The sequence below is a fragment of the Syngnathus typhle genome, linkage group LG21 (genome assembly GCF_033458585.1).
Source record: "Syngnathus typhle isolate RoL2023-S1 ecotype Sweden linkage group LG21, RoL_Styp_1.0, whole genome shotgun sequence".
NCBI lineage: Eukaryota > Metazoa > Chordata > Actinopteri > Syngnathiformes > Syngnathidae > Syngnathus > Syngnathus typhle.
In genome coordinates this window covers 5,682,107-5,702,547 of record NC_083758.1, presented here as the reverse complement: position 1 = coordinate 5,702,547, position 20,441 = coordinate 5,682,107, and the positions used below count along the sequence as shown (strand labels likewise).

At 46.8% G+C, this 20,441-nt stretch overlaps 1 protein-coding gene and 1 long non-coding RNA gene across 2 annotated transcripts; both read left to right on the top strand.

Annotated features, from left to right (window-relative positions):
- Positions 1 to 4,113: 4,113 nt before the first annotated feature.
- Positions 4,114 to 7,840, top strand: LOC133145451 (serine/threonine-protein kinase pim-3-like). Its single transcript, XM_061268984.1, has 6 exons — positions 4,114 to 4,625; positions 4,767 to 4,876; positions 4,955 to 5,005; positions 5,095 to 5,458; positions 5,953 to 6,129; positions 6,401 to 7,840. The coding sequence occupies exons 1-6, from the start codon at positions 4,538 to 4,540 to the stop codon at positions 6,604 to 6,606; spliced, it is 996 nt and encodes a 331-aa protein (XP_061124968.1). The 5' UTR covers positions 4,114 to 4,537; the 3' UTR covers positions 6,607 to 7,840.
- A 1,709-nt stretch (positions 7,841 to 9,549) lies between these two features.
- On the top strand, positions 9,550 to 20,007 carry LOC133145393 (uncharacterized). Its single transcript, XR_009710894.1, has 4 exons — positions 9,550 to 9,611; positions 9,912 to 10,079; positions 14,533 to 14,662; positions 19,718 to 20,007. It is a non-coding gene; the product is annotated as an uncharacterized LOC133145393 (long non-coding RNA).
- The last annotated feature ends 434 nt before the right edge of the window (positions 20,008 to 20,441 follow it).

Genomic DNA, 20,441 nt, shown 5'->3' with positions numbered 1-20,441 from the left:
GAGCAATAGACTTACTGAGTGATTACTGACTAGTAAATAACTACCTCTTAATAGGGATAAGGGGAAATACCATTTCGAGGATATTTTTGTCAAATGGAAATATGTATGTTCACCTTGAGGGTGATATATTAGTGAAGAAAAAAAAAAAGGAAAATAGATATTTTACTGACAATTTGCAAAATGAAAAATAAATATATATAAAATTTTGCATGACAAAAATAGGAACATGTTAATAATAAAGTTGACATTAGACTGAAGAAATGTGATGGAGGTTTTTCAGGACAGAATATAGTTACAAAACAAATTTACTCTTCTAAAAAGCAAAAACGTTTCTGCCGAAGCCCGCCGTCGCTCATTCACTCACCGAGGGCATCGTTAACCCGCTGGCTGGCGGTGACGCAGAAATTAAATAACTCCCCCGGCCGGCCGCCTATGTTAATTTGTCTTTTCGCTCAACCTATTATTATTCGCCCGCTCTACGCAGAAGGCGATAAGCAACGCAAGGACGAGAAATGTCACTTTGCCCTACGCTTGACCCTCATGCCGGCTAAATTTACACGAGTACAACTCCGGCTGAGTATCTCGGGGGACACAATCGAGTCGCTCCATGTTATTTATTTAACACCAAATGCTAACACAAGTTATCTCCATATGTAGTATGTAGCATGCACGCTATTCTCCGGCCAAACCTGCATAACGGGAAAGTGCGAAGGGAATGTGTTAAAAGCGCCAATGAGCGCTTATGCAATGTGGCCGGCAGATTACCAGACTGACCGGCCTGACGTTGTTGCGTAATGCCGAGACGGGGTCGTAATCCATACGGTGACCTGGCTGCCGCGCACGGCACATGACAAACACACAAAAGTGCCACACGTTGTACACTGTCACTCTGATTTCTAATGGCCGGTAATCACAATGAAGGCTTTCTTGAGGCCTGTAAGGGACATCCTGACTGGTTCTCATGTTGAGAGGACAGTGCATGACAAACGTCCCAGATTGCACCAGCAAAGCCGAGCTGGATGGAATTCAACCGTCGGCTTACCAAAATGATGTGGTCGCTACTAACCGGCGCGGTGGGGGCTAAAAATAACCCCATGTGACTCCAGGACTCTGATGTGGCCACGTTACCCTCTGGCATGTCTGGTTTTATATGTCCCCAGTGAAAGCCATCAAATTAGAGATGCAAATGCAACTGGACCCCCCCCCCCCCTTTTTTGGGGGGGTTGGCTGACACCCGTTACTAAGGCGGCAATTAGAGCAAAGGAAAAGTGGGAGGCATCCCAGGCATGTGCAGATATACGCCCAAAACGAGAGGAGGCCGGACAGTGACAGCTCATCACAGTGTCACTCGCCATTTTTCTTCTTCATGGCTTTTCTCTGAGAAGTGCCGCGCATAAAAAAAGAAACTGATGATGATTTCCCATGAGAGCTGTGAACGACTATTCGGATCAAACCTCAGCAAATAGATGCTTGTCTGCATGGCCCACAAGTTGAATGTGGGGGGGGGGGGGGGGGGGGGGGCACAATCATGAATACTTCATAAAGTTGACTGATCCTTGTCCAGGGCAAAGATTGGATCTATCCCGGCATAATACACTCCAACATTTCAGAGCAGCATACTGTCTATTAAATGCATTATTTAGTGTGTGAGGATATTTTTAAAGGCCGCTTGAAATGTAATGTTGGGTGCTTGTAAGATCATTGGTGATCGATTATAACCTGATGATGTCTTTTCATTTGCTTGTTCAGGTTGAGGAGTCCGGGATGGATTTTAAAAACATGTGATTGCACTACACTGGAATAAAGCAACATTGGGTGAACTCGGCATTTATGGCAACGTATTTTGATTTAAAAAAAATAATAATAAAAAATCGTTGTGCCGTTATGAAGATCGCTTTCCGACATTTTGCCACCTAGTGGTGAACTAGGAAAATGTAATGACCTAAATTAAAAGCGCGTCCATTTTTAAGATCGCGCACTACGGAACCCCAGAAAGGTCAAACTTTGCAATTTTCTCGTATTATCATAAATCCACTATGTGAATTACATTTGTTTCACACGATGAATCGCGATTCGCTATGTTTGTCCTCTTAGACAGTCCGTCGCAGAAAATGGCAGCCGTACAAGACAGCACCCCAGACGGTATGGTTTTAAATATTTTTAAAAAATTGAACGTCAACGTAATTGTACTAATTTTTACTGAGATTAACTGCGGATTATTTAAATGACTGAAAATTGAAGAATAAAAACACCGTCCCGTCGGAAAAAGAGCTCGGCTAATTGCTTTGTTATGCTAACTAACACGTGGGAATCTATTTTAAAATTGCTCCGACTTAAATGACTATTTAAGTGATGGTTTTTTTTTACAGTGTCGACTAAAAGTCAAGAGCAATTGTGACATTTATGACATCTCATCTATCGCGGGTCTCATTACAGCTTCACCTCAGTCCACCCCCATTTGCACATTGCCCACTGCGGGCTTTCCTCTCCAAGTATTATGTTGCACATTCAAGACTGTTAATAGTTACGGAGTGTGACCTCATGAGAAACGAGGACATCAAAACCTCAACTGAACTGACTTGTATCTGGTGAAAAGTGAGACATTTTGGCTAGAAACTCCACTTGGGATCCACAAGGTTATGAAAACATACTTGGTTTCAGACCTTGAAGTCCATTTCTAGCTCAAGAAGCATTTTTGGGCATGTTTGAGTCATTGAAAGAATGCACTCACTTAAGTACCTGCACAAAAACAAGCAGGACCACTTTTTGCTTTTATGGTTAATCGTTTATACATTTAAAATGGTGCTTTAAATGTGTTGAGCTTCAGGGTCAGAATTTACATTTGTACTCTGTTGCCTTTTCCACAGAACTACGGCAAGTGGGATGTCAAATAATAAACACGTTATAGAAAACACTGTAAAACATAATACACAACACTCTAGAAGTATTTTATTCAACATAAATCTGGCGGTAGGTTTATACACAACATTAAACAATGCATAACTTGTATGAATTTCGCCGATTAATATATGAAACAAAATATAGAGCATCAAAGCAATTTACAGCCTGGACGCTGTTTTCATATTTGCATTTACATAACTTTGCGCTGGCTTGGTCTGCGCCCCGATAACTTTCCGTGGAACTTTTCAAATGCTTTTTGTTTGGTTAGCGGTCAAAAATACACACATACATGCACAGGTTATCAGCGGATAGAGGAGATAAACAGTGGAAAGTTCACAGCGAGCCAAGGTCATGTTGCCATGTGTGACAGTAAACGTGGAACGTTGAAACTCCAGAATTGCACAGCTAACTTTGCAAACTTCGATCGGTGCGTGTTTTCAACTCGCTAACCTAGTTTGCTCCCAAAACTGTCAACAATGTCAAGTGGGATTCATGCAAGTGCAAGTCGTACCGAGTCCGAATGTTGCAAAGGCTGATTTGTGGTTTGGATTTGAATCTTCAAAAGACATCATAAACAGATTTGCACACCATAATGGCGCGCCGCTAACTCTAGTAACTGACGTTTATGGATTAGTTTGGGTTGCTAAGTAGACTTGACTATTTATTTGGGTTCCACGCCCTCCTGAACAAAGAACAGTGGTGATATGTTCATGACTAATTTGTCTACAAAATGACCTTTTCTTTTCCAACCAGACTGTCTGTCTCTTGCTGCATAAGTAATGGTGGGGGGTACAAGTAAATAAAAAAAAGGGGGGGGGGGGGCGTCGAAGATTGCCGCCACGTGCACTCAAATGTCCGCTTTATTACAACAACTTTTACCTGATTGGCCAATGCCCAAAAGAAAGTATTTTTATACCACATCTGATTGGTTGCCGCCTCCGAGTCTATAGTGAACGTAGTGCAAATCTACCAGACAGGGATTCTTGCGCGTCTCCTACTATGAAAAAATAGTCCCGTAATACAAATGGCGTTTCAAACCCTATTTTGGAGCAAAAGTGCGTTTTGTGACATGTTCTGGTTTTCATACGTGTTCGGACATGTATTTTGGGAAACGTGGTGTTTTTATCAGCGAGATTTGAACGAAAGGAACGCCCGGTATTGCGGCGGAGGGATACTTAACGTCCCACTGCGCGTCAAAATATTGGCTCTAGGAGAGCGCGTCAAAGCTCAGACAGCGGCAGCACTTCAGGATATCAACACACCGCGGAGGACATTTTGACCTACTGCACGCGTGTGCGTTTCCAGAAATTCGGGACGTTACTTTTTTGTTGTTGTTGTTGTTGTTTCCTCGGAATCTACTCCTTTATTTTTTGGTGGTACCTCGACCCCTTCCGACCCGCTTTCATGTCGGTTTTCAGGCACCGGTGTGCGACTTTACGGTCGTGACACGATTTGAACGGGCGCGGTGCGGCCGAGTTGGCGCACGGCTGTGCTTGGATATACTCCAAGACGATCCATCCTACTATTTAGACGGCGCCCGAACCCTTTAAAGTCTTTCTAGAAGTAGTCGAATCCCTCTCTCTGGTTGCCTTGGATCCCCACCACCGGCTTTTCATTTTGACCTCCTTTTTCTAATATGTTGCTGTCAAAGTTTGGTTCTTTTTCGCACATTTGCAACCCTTCGAGCATGGACCACCTACCAGTGAAAATCCAGCTTCCGCCGGGTAAGTAAGCGTAACGTCGCAACGTCTTGGTCAAAGCAAAAGACGGCTGGCTGGCAGCGGGGGAGGGAGGGAGAGTTGAAAGAGGTTAACGGCTGTTGTGGAACGATTCGGGGAGCTAATCTTCGCCCTCCCCCGAAACAGTCAAAGTGGAGAAGGAGCCGTTCGAGAAGGTGTACCAGGTGGGCTCCGTGGTGGGCAGCGGCGGCTTCGGAACCGTCTACGCCGGCAGCAGGCTCTCTGACGGGGCACCGGTGAGTCGCGGACGGGTGTGGAGGAATTGAGAATTTCCTCTTTATGCGACTCTAAATGTTTTTTTTTATTGACTCCAGGTCGCCGTCAAACACGTTGCCAAGGAAAGGGTGACCGAGTGGGGCTCGATTGTAAGTGTTTGTTTTGATGTAGCGTCGGGGCGGGCTGCGTGTAATCCCCGCAATCCTCATCCCCGGATTCCCTCATTTTCTGCTCTTAGAACGGAAGCATGGTCCCGCTGGAGATTCTCCTGCTGAAGAAAGTCAGCTCCTCTTTTCGCGGAGTTATCAAATTGCTGGATTATTACGAGCGCGCCGACGGCTGGCTCCTGGTTATGGAGCGGCCGGAGCTCGTTAAGGACCTGTTCGACTTCATCACCGAGAAGGGCGCCCTGGAAGAGGACGCGGCGCGGGGCTTTTTTCGCCAAGTCCTGGAAGCGGTGCGCCACTGCTACAGCTGCGGCGTGGTGCACCGGGACATCAAGGACGAGAACCTACTCGTGGATCTCCGCACCGGGGAGCTCAAGCTTATCGACTTTGGTTCCGGGGCCCTCCTCAAGGACACCGTGTACACGGACTTTGACGGTAAGGTTCTGCATTGTTTTGATTCACTCGGGGCTATTTCCAGTCGCGGAGGCGTTTACTAGCCTGTGACGCAGTGATGTTTATGTTTTTAAGTTGGGGGGGGGCGGCGCGGCAGAGGGCTTTCCTCATATTAATCTATTTCAAATCGAATCGTGAGCGCTTGTGACGACTGCGTGACGCATGATTCGCGTGTATCCATACTGTACGGGAACGGAATAACGTGAGTCATAGTCGGGTCGTCGACTGCCACGTAAGGCGTTTGTTGTGAAACCCGAGCTGCGGCGTCACATGATGGGATCACGTTTCCTGCTCTGTGCTGATGAGGGAGGAGGAGGAAAAGGCGGGGGGGAGGGTGTATAGGTTAGCCGGTTTGTTGTGGTTGCACAGGGAGCTTCTCTCTCTCTTTTTCCATGACCTAGAAACACCAACCAATTTTGTGCCTTTTTGTGCGCCCTCCATACTCATTGCCCCCCTCCTTTTTTTCCCCTCTCTAGGTACTCGTGTGTACAGCCCACCCGAGTGGATCCGCTTCCACAGATACCACGGACGCTCCGCCACGGTGTGGTCGCTCGGCGTGCTGCTTTACGACATGGTCTGCGGAGACATTCCCTTCGAGCAGGATGAGGAGATCCTCCGGGGAAGAGTGTACTTCAGGAGAAGGGTGTCAGCTGGTGGGTTGCTGCAATTACACACACACACGCGTGTGCGCAAAGATTGGCTCTATCGCCCCCTAGCTGCACCGAGTAGTACTAATGGGATCCGGAACCAACTGGTGTGAAAAGAATGAATTGCAGCAGTGTTTCCAAAGCGTTGATTGAGCCAAGGCACTTGTTTTACTAGAGGGGGGGGGGATCTCGTATATTTGCAGTTAATGAATAATTGTCCTAATAATGAAGTGAAACCGGAACGCGTCCCTCTGAGCTTGCTCTCTTGATTCCACAGAGTGCCAGCAGCTGATCAAATGGTGCCTGGCCCTGCGGCCCTCCGACCGGCCCACACTGGAGCAGATCTGCGACCACGCCTGGATGCGGGCGACGGCCGAGGCGCCCGACTCCAATCCCGAGGAGCCGGCCGCCGTCGACATCCGCCTGCGGACCATCGCTACCGATTCGTCGTCGAGCACAACCTCAAGCAAGGGGAGCCTCTGAGGAGCAGTCTGAAGGACTCTAAAGACTTGCTGGGGGTGGGGGGGGGGGGGGTTTCAGCAACTCGTCGTTGTTGTTTCTCTTAAAAAGTTGTTTCCTGAAGGGGAACATGTTGCTGTTTGGTTGCAACTGTTTGTTGTTGCTTCTCTTACCCCCCAAATTCCCTTTTTTCCATTCAGTTGTTTCCTAAAGGGGAACATGTTGGCTGTTTGGTTGGTCTTACCAGCACTATTTATTTCCCCTCGTTTGAACTTGTTTTTTGTCAGTAGGCTGGTATATGCATCTGGCAAGGCCTTCCTATTCAGATATGGCTGCTCTCATAGAGCTTTGGGGGAAAACACTTTTTTTTTTTTTTTTTTTTTAATTCAACGTTTTAATTTTGGAGTGCCTTTTTTTGTTTGGAACGCTGCTTGTTCTGGGGGCTTTTCATCTCAGCAGTTTTCGACCTTTTTTCGGACTCAAACCTCAGTGAAGGGAGAGCGTCTCCATCACTACAAGCCAAGTAGCCCCCAGTTGAGAGGTTGCGAGAGCATCAGAGAGAATAGAATACTTGAAACACACATGCGCGACTGTGTATCACTCTTGGAAGCTGCTCACTCACTCTATAGCCTGAACAGGTGTTTTGGAAACTGGATCCTGTCTTTTCTGAATGTCTACAACATGTCAACAAGACGCATACACCTCGACCCCGCTCGGCCTTTTTTTCCCCCCCTCTCTCTTGTTCTCCCGCTGTGTTCAGCCATGCCTGTTGCGAGTTCTGTCGCCTCTTGAACGTTTTTCGCCGTCTCACCGCTTGACACGTTATGCCCCACCTCCTCGGGCCCTCTCGGGGCTCCCCGGGGGGGTGAAATGCACAATCAATGCAATATTCATAGACTGTGTTGTTGGGGTTTTTTTTCTTCTTTTTTTTTTGCAAATATTGTACAGTGTGTTTCCTCCCGCCTCTTTTAGTGTGTATATTTTTTCCCCCTCCTCCCCATTTGCATTTAATTTATTTGTCAACAAAACATGTAGACATTCCACATTCTGTGGTTATTTATTTATTTATTGTCTGCTTAAACTCCCTTCCCTTTAAAAAAAAATGTTTGTTTTTTTTGCATATTCTACTTTGCATTTAGTTTGCATTCCTAACTTATTTTTACATATCGACAATTTTTTTTCCTTTTTGTAGATGTGGAGGATGCACTGACAATTGTTGATGTAAAGCAGAATAAAACAAGTTTACTTAAATTTGAAAGGATTTGAATGTTATTTAACTACTTTGGAGGTTGACGCCATATGTACTTTGAAGTTGAAAACAATTACGCTTTTCACACAACCGCGCCACATTCAACACCTTCGGGCTCACTCGGGGCCCCAAAGGATTTAATATTGCTTTTTTTTTTTTTTTAATACCAAATTTTCAATTAAAATCCCACTTTTATGTACAGAAATAACTGGTGGTGTGATTATTTCAAAGTGCAAGAATGCAATGTAACTTTTTTATTTGACTACAAAGACATCACAGCAGTCATTAACCGCACGACAATGTGCAAAAACCACGCTACAAATAAGAGCCACATGTGCTAGGCTGCAGACAGTCACAGCTGGAGTGTAAAACAGACTCCTAACCCTTCTGACCTCCACTAGTTACCAAGTAGTGCTGTTAAAGCACTGCTCTCATTCATCAAGTTAATTTATTAACTCTGCTCGAACGACCCTGCTAATCCTCCCATTCATTGTCTTAACAGCTTTATGCCATGTAAATGAGCGCCATCTTGTCTTCATCAAAACCTCACAGATGACAGTGAGGCCTCATCCACTCTCACTGTGAAATCCTCATTAAGTGGAGACGGGTGGGCATATGGTCTCCCCCCCCCCCCCCCCCCCCACACTTTAATCAATGTCCATTAGTGTCTAGAGCAGTGCTTCTCAAATAGTGGGGCGCGCCCCCCTTGGGGGGCGCGGTGCTATTCCTGGGGGGGCGCGTGTGACCCTGGGGAACAGGCTTTTTTTTTGGCAGTACTAGAATAAAGTGTAATTGCGAATCTTCACAGCAGGGGGCAGTGGCGCTCTCATTGTTACTTCTGTGACGTTTGCGACAGTGCAACTTTTTACGACTTACAAGACAAGTTAGGATAGTCACGGTGGGGAAGGGGGGGCGCGAATAGTTTTCTTCTTGCTAGGGGGGGGGCGTAACAGAAAATAATTGAGAAGCACTGGTCTAGAGGAACACAACAGTTTATATATTAACGCTTAATATGATCTGTTTCCTATCGAAATGATGTCATGTGATCTGTCCTGACTTGCACGAGTATGCAAAGCAATTCGGACAAGTCGAAGAGACTTTCGTAGGTGACGAGTCGCCAGACACAAGAGGGAGATGCCAGATGGTCTCCAGGGGCCCCGAAGGCCTTCGGCGGGCGCAGATGGGCCGGTGGGTGTCAACCCACTCAGGCGGCACAGGCTGCGACGCCAGCGCCGAGAACAGGAAAAGACGAGACGAGAGATTGCACCGGCGTTGCCAGTGATACTACACTTCACACTAGCTTCTTTGTTTCTCCGTGGATCTAACTGTGAGTGGTTGTGTGTCCATTCGTCTGACCCCGCTTTGAGGACACGTGGCCATCAGAATGCACGAGTTTGTATTGGTCCATGCTATGTTGTGCACGTCATTTTGTGATGTCACAATTAAATCTATACTGACCCTCAAGCCATCATACTTTGAAAATATCTATAATTATTGTTGCATTTTATCATCTATTGACATTGAGGTAAAAGGCAGTATAAAGAATCTAACTTGTTTTGTTACGTCGTTCAATACTTTATACTTTTAGCGCCGATAAAACATACTTAATGGATAAAATGCCGTCTAATACGCAAATGTTGACAAAATAATGTAATATGCATGCCAAGCCTTTAGGTGGCGCTGCACTTTGAGATGAAACAGGAAGTGATAGCGCAGCAATTTCCGGTTCGCCCGGCCCAAACTTTAATGAACAAAATACTCTTTTGTCATGGAGATTGTGGTGTGTATTGCGGCTCTACTGGACACTTTAGTGAGACACACATTAAATACATAACGAGTAGAAGTTTGTATTTTATTTTATTTTTTAATAACGAGTAGAAATAGCGTTTGCTAAAAACTAAATGCTATTGTTAGCAACAACACTAACACGTCACTCGTGTCAATCCATTTGGACTTTTTAACTTGTCGTATTTCTTCATTCATTTCTATTAATATTTAGCTTATTTTGGTCATTTATTCCGATAATTTCTCTTAAACTATCTTCAGCTTCAGTTTGAACATTGCCCCATGTGTTGTGTAGATGTGGAGGCCTCCTGCTCGGGGCTTGCCGCCTCATGGTCTGGTCCTGGTGTTCATTAAAAGTTGCGCCACTGCCAGCAGAGGACTACCTGGCTGCGAAGCTGGAGGCAACCTGCTGCTCACCCTGAAGGAACCCTTTGTTCTGTTGAACACCAAGTATTCATGAGCGGTAAGTGTGGGCACACGCAGAGATAAAATGTTTGTTTATAAACCTTCAAACAATGGCAATTTTAACAAACACACAAAGAGCTTACAACAGTTCTCACAAGCAGCCATTATCTGTACTGTGTGTAAACAATTACTATTACTAGAGATTAGTTGAGGACGTTCTCTGCCCATGATAAAAAAAAAAAAAAAAAGTTCTGAAGCTTGGCATGACAACAGAAACTCAAAAAGCTTGATCAGAACTATGTGTAATGTAATGAATAGGCTGAATAAAATATTAATCGTTAAAATCGGAATCAAAGCAATAATTTCGGCCCTCTGGCTTCCAGCAAAGTGACAGAAGGGTTTGTGTGCTGCCAGAGTGCACCTCAATTTTATGGAAATTATTATTAGAACAAAATATCTTGCAGCAAAGTTATGAACCGCACACTAAAAAACAGATTGACAAATTTGTTGCGTAAGGTTCCAATGTAGTCTATCCCTTTCATTCATTTTACCACTAGTCAATAGAGTTTATCGATTAGAAATTCTTCAAGCTTTCTGGGCTCGTGTTTCATTCCGACAAACGAGGTCCGATGATGAATGACGATCTGGTCGCTTCACAATGGATGTCGGGATTGAGCGCCGCCGACCGTGACCTCCTAACTAAATAGTGAAAAGGAAGATTACAGTACAGAAGGACTTCTTGTCAGTCACGTTTTGTTTGGAGGATCCCTGAAGCCACGGCTCACCTGTAGATTAAAAATTCATGTGTTTTGTTTCATTTTTCCTGACTTCCTGACCAAACAATAAAAAAAAAAAACGTAACATTGCGATCCAGTCACATTGCGAGCGAGTCATGTGATCACAGTTTCGCCGACCTCAAAGTCTTTGAATTGGAAGAAACGTGAGAATGTTTCGCACCCTGAGGTGTATCAATGCATCAATTGTGTCGGCTCCTCAGCACCGGTTTCACTCGGACACTCCGGTCCAAAGTGGTACAAACGCGATTTAAACAGCCTTCCATTTATGTTTTGAAATCACTTAGTCATTGTATCCTCACCCCCTCCCCTCTCTTGTTTACCTGTGAGTCTGTTTCCACGGCGATGACCAAAGTCATCACGGCGATTATGTTACAACCAGGACATCCAGTTCCCAGACGCGGGGGAAAACGTGCTAGTCTCGATAATAACAATAATAATGTGACACCACAAAGGCTCGCCGGCGCAATCATAAAGCGAGAACGTACAGAACCTCCACGACATGCTGGATCAAATTCTGTTCGGGCGCAAGTGCTGGCCCAGCAAGATTTCCCACAGCAAAAGCAAGCGAGTAAAATACATCGATGTAACCTGCAGCGCAGAAACTCCGACGCGGGCCCAACGTAACTAGGTCACAGGCGGCATCATAACACGCACACACTCAAGTGCAAACGCGGTCGGTCGTGTGCGACGAGGTCGGCGCTCTCGGCCTACTTTGCGCCGCACGTCACCAAGATGGAGTCAAAACAGTTGGCTAATTAAGGCAGCGCTGCAGTTTTTAACTTCTCGTGGTGCCTGCTTAGTCAAAATCAAAGGAGCCAGTGACATCACGCGGTGTGTCACATTCTTTCTTTTTGCATTTCCGCTTAGGCGTTAAAACCGAGCCTGCCCCGGGGGTCAGCCGATCAATCAAATGTGCTCGAAGGCTTCCTTCCAGTTGTAATTCTTTTCCCTGGCAAAGGCCGAGCAAACGGCAGCCGTCCAAACGCGGGCGGCGAGGCGCTCAGGTGGTCCCGAAAAAGGACTTTGTTACTCAACGAGCCGCGATGCTGCTGCCGTTGCCGTCCGCCCGCCCGGTTTGTTTTGTTTTAGAGGCAAGGAGGAGGAAGCCATTAGCTCAGTAGCTTAAAAGAATGCACTCAGTGAACAGCCGAGATTACTTCCGCTCCAGCAACTTTGAGTTGAGCAAGCACGGCAACGGAGGCAGCGACCCCCCCCCCCCACCCCCACCCTACTCCGATTAGCAGAGCACGCTCGGTTTCCTGTTTTCAAGCGCGGCTATCTGCCGTCACGGAGCCGCCACGGAGGCTCCGTGCGGCGCGGATGGATGTGATTGCCTCACGCATAAGTGCATCAAGCCCATTATTGCGCTCGGTGCGTTTATTCATCATGTTTGCGTCTCGCCGGATTATCCGCGCTGACGTCGCCGCCGAAGGTTACGACTATCAAATAACTTGTCGTATGTCACATCCGCGTCGGGACTTTTCCATTGTGTGTAAACAATGTGCTTAATCTTGTCAATTTGTGTCGGCAGATAAGGCGGCCGCGGCCCGGGCGTTACGGCGACCTTTAAAACAATACGCCCGTCTCGGTGAGGTCACGCCGTTGCGTATTAGCTTGCCTTCCCCCGTTGATAAATTCGTAGGGAAGCTAAGTCGGTACGAACGAGTGACATCATCTTCCGGAAGGGAAAGCCAGCTGTCACCGAACATACCGATGACATCACGGAGAAGCAACATTCCTTGTGAACGCACTATGTGGACAAAAGTATTTGGACACCTGGCCATCTTTTTCCGATTAATGCATCGGCAAACGTGCTCTTTACATTGAACTCGAAGATATACGAAAATGCCGAGATGATGTGAAGGATTTGGAGCCGGCAGGCATTTGGGAGGAGGGGCAAGGATGGAGTTCAGTGGTGGGCCAGAGCGGCGGTCACTTTAAGCTTGAGGCTAAAAAGATACCATCTTGAAGCGTATAGGTCACTCATGCAGATTTGATGCGGTCACGCTTGAACGTACAGTATCTCTTTGAGCGCAGTCAAGCGTGAAATATTCTGAGTGAAATCATAAAAAAAAAAAAGGCATGCGCTGACTGTGTTTTAAATTTCAATCTGCGAGATGATCCCAGGTCACCATGGCGACGAAAAAGCTTCTTTAGTCTGGTTTTGTGAAGCTCAAAAAGGGCAGACCGACTTTTCACGGGTTGTTCTTATGGTGTCTTAGCGAGTCCTTGGGTTCTAGTAAAAATGAAAAGGTTCCATGGAAAAATAAAGCAAGTGGTGTGTCGGTCAAGGGACATTTATTGCTGTGCTGAAATCTTATTTTTAGAACAAAGCCAGTCCATTTTAAGAGCAAACAAAGTGTCATTCGAACGCCTCGGGGGAGGGGGGCCAAGTCATCCTCCATTGATGTGGCCGCCGGCGTCATGTGCCGTGACGTTTTACGTCGCGTGATAAACACCAGCGCCTCGCTCCCGTGTATATTTGACACACGTTTGTCCGGCTCTTGTCGCTAAAAATAGATTTGTAGTGAGCCGTTCAGTGGATGTTTAATTATTCAAGAGCTGGAAAAGGCTCGACTGCGTGTCACTTTGTCGTTCACTCGCTGCTGTGCGATAACAATGTCTCCTAGATACACCCCCCCCCCCCCAATCAAAAACATCCCACGTCACCGGCGTAAGCGACGTCACGTTCTTTCCATATTTACCTCCTTAACTTGCCCCCGCTGTCACAAAGCATTTATCGGCTCCAGTTTACGATGTTGTCCGCACACTCAATGCTGTGCCTCATCGTATTTGGGAACATGACATTCTGTAAAAAATAATAAATAAAAATATGTGAGCTTTTCCTATTTACGAGTACAAAAAGGCCCCCAGAAGAGGAAAGAACATCTGCAGGCTTTATGAATTAAGATATGAATGTAGGTCATCGTTGACAACAAAGCATTCTCAAAATAGGAAAATGAGTTTGTACTATATTATAAACGATTGAAAAATATAGGCTACATCATAAGTGCACTGCCCCCTGCTGTTTTGGAGGATGCCCTACTGTGGATTTCTGTCCTCAGTCCAGCATTCTGGTAAGATGAATGTAATCGGACACTTACTGGTGACTTCCTGTTAACTAGCGTCGCTGTAAAACAAAAGACAACCTTGGGAAAGGGGGCCCCTCCATGTAGATGGGCTTATTTACGGTCGGTACAGCAACGTGCCCGCATGCATTCAGTCGGGCGAGTTCATTCAGGTCACTTGTTGGCAGCGTCCATGGAAGCAGTTTGCCCCCAGTCACACGCCGGCCCAAAAGCATGAACCCCTCTGAACCCCCCCCCAACCGCGGGTGCACGTAAACAGTGAGGCATGTCGGGAATGCCCACGTGCATTGACAGAAGAGGTTTTGTGCCGCCGGTGGCATTTGTTTGGTTAATCACGCCGGCGTCCATTGTTATTGGCCAGGCTGGAGGCGGGGCCTCCTCGAGCCGCTGAAAGAACCTATGAGCATCAGCAACATACTGCGTCGCTTTCATCAGGTGAGGTGTTAGACCATGCTGTAATCTCGGGCAAAAGAAGCACCCTGCATTATTTCCGCTCCACAGATTTTTTGGATAAATCCCACAACGGCGCAAGCGTCCCTTTGTACCCGTCTAAAACCACTAACTACTTAAGAAAAGCTGGTTGAAATCGGGCCAGGATGAAACTTTTGTCATTTGTCTCATCCAGATGTTTCACAAGCTGTGACCACCTGCCAGCATCGGAGAGACACGTCCAAAAACATCTGGCTTTCCAGAAAGCATCCACAGCATGTTCTCACTTGCCCAAATGCGGCGGCATCATCAACCAAGAAATCAAGGTAGCCAAAAAAAAAAAAATCCCCATGACTCATCACATATGAATGATAACATTCTTCCAGTTAAGATTGTATTTGTTTGAATTTAAACCGCCCGGAAAGAAGGGATGATACTTTTCCATCCACCAATCTGTCTCGAAGCGAATTATACAGAAGAGCATTTGTTGTAATTGTCATTTGCATCTGAGCCCCTTTTTTTTTTTTTTTTTTTTTGATCGCTAAACACCTGGATGGGTGAGATGAGGTGACCGCACAATCCCTTCATTTCCCTCCTCTGTGCAATAGCGCCGACACAACAAGGCCATTGTGTTCATTTCCGTGTGATGTGGCCAGGTGGGGGATTTTGGAGGGACAAAAAAAAAAAAAAAACGACAACCCACGCATTGTTTCATCTCAGGACAGGTGTGCGCAAACGTGTTAGAAAACAAATTGGTCTAAACAAGCCTTTAAGATCAGTCCTAGTTTCCCATCATCTCCACGTCGGGGTGGTTCCCCCTTTTGACAAAACAGAGTTGCCAGTGTGCAGCCGAGGAGCAAGGTGACGCCAGTGGGCCACACTGACGCCGTTGTTCCGAGGAACCGGTTAGGGGGGGGGGGGGCGCAAGGAGAGGCCCTGGGAATGCGCTGGTGGTGATGGCAGGAATTTAGGGGTGCGTGAAGACCCCCTCCTTCGAAAGGGAGGCCGCCGTTGAGACGCTAGGATTGGTGCATGTGAGCACGATGTGTCAGCGTGGGGGGTAAAAGTTACATCTGCTCCCGGTTTGGTCTGCAAAACCCACCACCACCCCTTAGCTAGCAAATAAACGGGAGGACCACGAACCAGAATTACGACAGAAAGTCCATTCAAGGACTGCGCGAAAAACCGCTGAACACGCACCAACTCATTTCGCGAGATCAGCTTTTGCAATCGAGTAGCGTTGTCGTGAATTACGACTCGGGAGAGTCGCTTCTCGGGGATGCGGAACTGGGCCGCCTTCCATCTGGCAGCGCCCGCAACCTCTTTCAGAGCCGGGCCGTTGCTAGGATGGAACCGCCGGGCTCCGCGTTGGTTCAATAGCCCCTTTTTCGGGTCGTGTAAAAAAAAAAAAAACAGCCGGTTCTAAAATGGCCGATTAAATTGGCCACCCAATTAATCCATTACATTTTCTCCAAAATCAACAATGCGCTTTCTATTCCGGTCCGGCGTAATGTGTATGTAGTTTGCTTGGAGATGACAAGCGGAGCTCAAATTGGGAGTTGTTACATAATTCCCGCTCTGCTAGCATCCATCTGGGAATACTCTTTTTTTTTTTTTTGGCAGCGTGCGTGAGTGCGTGTAGGCGAGAGAAAGATGGGAAAAAGTCAAGTGAGTCGGTGTGTGTGTGTGTCGTACGCTTCAGCCGCACGGATGCAATTTCTAAATACGTTCGAGTGCGGAATGGAGTCACCGGATGGTTTGAATGGAGCGACAGCGAAGCCACGCATGAGCGCGGGGGCGGCGGGCAGGCTGGTGCGTGGGCTCCTCGCCTCCCGTTCGGCCTCCACGACAAGCTTCCACTCGGCCGCGCCATTCACTGCCATCCGAGAAAGAGCTCCAGAACGGCGGGAGCCGGGCCAAGCCGGAACCACGCCGTCCCCTTTGGCCGACGCAGCTCCGCTCCGGCGTTATGTAAAAACGGCCCCATCGAGCTGTGGAGTCATTCGCTCGCACGCTTCATTTACATTTCAAGTGACGGACGGGCAGCTTCTCTTCCCCGTTGACCCGGGCCGCTTTGTTCGCCGTATGTGTTCGAATAAAACACAAACGTTATCGCCACTTGAGGGCTTGTCATAAGGTGTACCTAATGAAGTGACCAGTGTGTAGCCGCTACATTCCAAACAGGGCACAATGGGTTGAATGGCGTGTGCCAATGTGGAGTGAGTGGCACGTGATTGGCCAGATATACAGGATGTCCAAAAAGCGCTGAGCGGACAGAGAGGCGCTGCGGCTTATGCGCTGAGCCAGCATCCCTAATCGCTGTTTGTCTGAATGTCAACTCCGGCAACACACAAAATGTCCGCTCGTATCAGGTTCAGCTTTTATTGTGCGGCGATCCTCCGTATTCTTTGCGCTTTGCTACTCCCAAAATAAAATATTTTTGTTTTGAATGCAACTCTGGAAAACTCAGATTTGCGTTTTAGTTTCTGCTCTTTCTGAAGTACCTCAAGATGCCACTAGGTGGTGCCAAAGTCTTGACAATTTAGAAAGTAGTACACTGAACCTCCCGCTCTTATCGAATAGGGAATAAATTGACGCCTCCCCAAAACGTTTGTAATTCACAATGACCCAAAGTAGCCTCAGTGATGTTTGTAAGCGCTCCCAGCCAGGAAAAACAAAAAAATCCTCTAAACTACTACCAACCCAAAATTGACACTCAGTTCTGTTTCATATCCGGCACAAGTGCAATGGACGCGTGTTGTTGCGAGCCGGCTTTTTTTCCCCGCTCCCTTCGGGGCCCGTGTGTTTTTTCCAGCGTCGCAACACTCTCGTGTTCTCTCTTATTATGTCGCGGCCAGAACGGTACTGATGATTCCTCATCTCAATCTAATAAACATGAGTTAATAATTTAATCAAATTAGAGTTTCCGGTTTGAATCGAGAATTGTTGATTTGGAACGAGATCCAATTTTAAATTGCCAAGTCTTTCTCCAGGCCAAAAAGGTCTCGTTATTGTTAATTCAGGCGCAAGTAAGCGGCTCGTTCATTGTTTACGACAGTTGATGTTATTCCAGCGACCGGCCTGCATAGTCATGAGATGACTCGGCACCAAGCGAATCCTTCAGCGCGTGATATTTTGCTTTCCTGTCCAGAAATACACCGGAAAATCTAACACGTGTCCTTCCAGCAATACTAATCTACAGAATCCCCTTCAGACCACCTCCTCCGTCCCGCTCCTTGTCTGTTTACACCCGCCGGTATCAACAAGGCCCGAGCACCATGGCAGCGAGCGGCGGCGGCGGCTACGTGCTTCCAGCCTGCCTTTGTTGACGCCGTGCCTGTCAGTGAGGTGGAAAAATGCTTTTGATGTGAAGGGGGCCTCGCTCCTGCAGGTGCTAAATGGGGTCAACAATGCAGAATAGTGCCTATTCATAAAAAAAAAAAGTCGGTCAGAAAGAAAATGACAGAAATTGGGGCGACACTTATAAGTTCAACTTTAATCATATTCCAAAATACAAAAGCCCCAGGTTCGGAATTGTGGACTGAAGTCCCCCCCCCCTCCACCTCTGGGTGCTTTCCGACTTGCTCGGCTGTGTCTCCAGCTGCAGAGCGAGCCGAAATGAGCTTGACCACATCACAGGGCGGCAAATTGAAGGAGCGCTCCGATTTCAGAGGCAGGCCCGCTGACGTCCCGGTGAAAGAAAAAAAAAGCGCTGCCACATCTGGCTCACGGTTTTGCCTCGCTCGGCGTGCCTCGCCTCCTGTGATTATCTCTCCCTCTCCCACCCGTCTTCCAGTAGAACAAAGAGGATTGTTGTTGAAGGACAGCCATGGGAAACAAGCTGGAGAATCACTCGGGGTGCCGGGGAGGAGAGGGCACAGTGTTCCGGTTGGTTCAAGTTTAAAAAAAAAAAAAAAAAAAGGTTCCTGAATGGAGATTAAAGGGCTAACAGCGCACTTTGTTTCCCAGCATGCTTCTGGGTTTCCTCAGCAACACCCCCCCCCCCCCCCTTGTCCGTTCGGTGTCCTCATCCTCACCCCTTTGAAGCATGTGCTCCGCAGATGAGATTTACTGGAAGTCCACGAGAAAAAATCCCGCCGCTGTCCGTTAATGCACACGACGTGAATTCCGACGGCTTTACCAAGACGGGCCAGTTTGGAAGCGAGCCCGGTGGTTCCGGGAGGTCTTACTCCCAATCTTCTCTCAACAATAACAATCGTGTAGCAATTGAGTACGGAGAAGAAAACCTCCCGATCATAAGTCACAATGTTTAGATAGTTGAGTCAAACTCCGACCGTGTGTGAGAATGACATATCATATGTAAAATAGGTTTAATACAAGCATATTTCTTCGGGGAGGCACCGCCCTCACGGCTCCCCCTCGAGCTCCGCCGGTGCTTCTGGCCGCAAATTGGTGTTGACGTCTGTCTGGCTTCCGCTATCAAGATCCGATCTCTTCCCCCATCTGTCATTGCGCCGCGTAACATGAGCTAATTTAGCCAACACGGACTCCGTTATTAGTCATTATGCTGACTCACGCCTAAAGCCGTGTCCGCTTTTCTCGCTTTGTGTCGCTTTCCCCGTCCAACACGCAGATGCAACTGGGTTGTCATGTTAAGCGTGTCACCAATTAGCAGATGTTCAAAGGTTTTGAGAACCTCTAATGTGGCCTACTGTCCTTTTGGATCAGGTTTTGCAACAGGCCGTTATTAAGGGTGCTTTAGTTTGGTTACCTGTTGCAACAGCTTTGGACCAGATGGCTCCCTTGCTCTTCTCAAGAACGCGCCACATTCCGAGATTCCTTCACTCGGGGAATCCAGAAGGGTCTTGTTAAGACATTCCTTCAGGAATGGTTCAGGTGTCCAATCCATGACCTGCGCAGAAGCAGGAAATGTAAGTTTGCATATAATCCCCTTATTCAATCCCCGGGGTGCGGGTGTCGGACACCGACATTTCTACACATGAGGCCTCAGACTTGAAATTGGCGTGAAATGGAGATGAAGGGGACGAAGAAGGTTTTGGATTACAGCTGAGCACGGGCAGGTCTTGACTGGCTTGCCCCCTGCACCTCGGCGGGCCTGTCAAGTCAAAACAGCTGACATCATTGTCAAACGCGGAAACCAAAGTTAAGAAAAATATGCTTTGATCTAAAACAAACGTACCACTCCATTAGGAACACCTGTAATGGCAGCCAATAAAGTTACGCAACTTTGACGAACAACAGATATATAGAAGTGACAATATATTTAATATTGTGGTGGTAGAAGCTGCATTGCAGATATTGTGAGGTTCCAAAATTCTACATTAAACTTCAGTGATGTATTCACTTAGTTTAGATGAATGACGCTTGGAAATAATTAATTGCCTCTCTTTTTCTTACAGTGAGCTTTTTCAGTGCCAATGCAAAGCAACCAGTGAGTCAATGCTGCACCCTAGTGGACAACTAATAAAGAAGCAATAGATACCAAGTCATGCAATTTGGATGACCATTGTATCTTGTACTGGTGAGTAAAAATGTTTCACTTATCAAGGGGAAATAATGTTTTGTTACTATGCAGGGGTGGCCAATCGTCGCCCATTATTGCTTTGGTTTGGAATGTAATTTAATATTTATTATTTTTACATCAATAAAAAGAATCTTTTTCACTTCCTAGATTAAATTAGCCGTTGCTTCACACCGTTTAATGATATTTTGACGTTTCATTGTAAAGGTTTTAAGATTCCGACTTTTTTGAACGCAACGCTTGAATTCGCCGTGTTCTCGCGAGATTATGCTGCGTCACATGCGGAAGTCGCTTTTTCAACCGTGTTTTCTGCCCAGTGCACGTTAATTTAGTTACAAACGAGTGATTTTGAGGATTCCAACCGAGCGAATTGGGAAAAAGCACGTATTCTGTCACATGAAGCGATAATAATTTTAATAAATCCAAAATTGACCTAAAATTAAGGCGGTAATGTCATTGCACCATTTTCGATGTGCTCTGCGTGCAAAGCTGCCGTCTTGTGGCCAATTCGAGTAACCACACCCTGGTGTGTAATAAAAAAAAACTACCGTTAGTCAGCTGATTAAGGGAAACAAGTTAGAGCCACATCAACGAATGGCCAA

Bases quoted from the DNA above. Each gene is read 5' to 3' on its own strand.
- LOC133145451 (XM_061268984.1), top strand. From the start codon at position 4,538: ATGTTGCTGTCAAAGTTTGGTTCTTTTTCGCACATTTGCAACCCTTCG. The intron at 4,626-4,766 runs GTAAGTAAGCGT...CCCCCGAAACAG, and splicing joins GAAAATCCAGCTTCCGCCGG to TCAAAGTGGAGAAGGAGCCG. The intron at 5,006-5,094 runs GTAAGTGTTTGT...TTCTGCTCTTAG, and splicing joins TGACCGAGTGGGGCTCGATT to AACGGAAGCATGGTCCCGCT.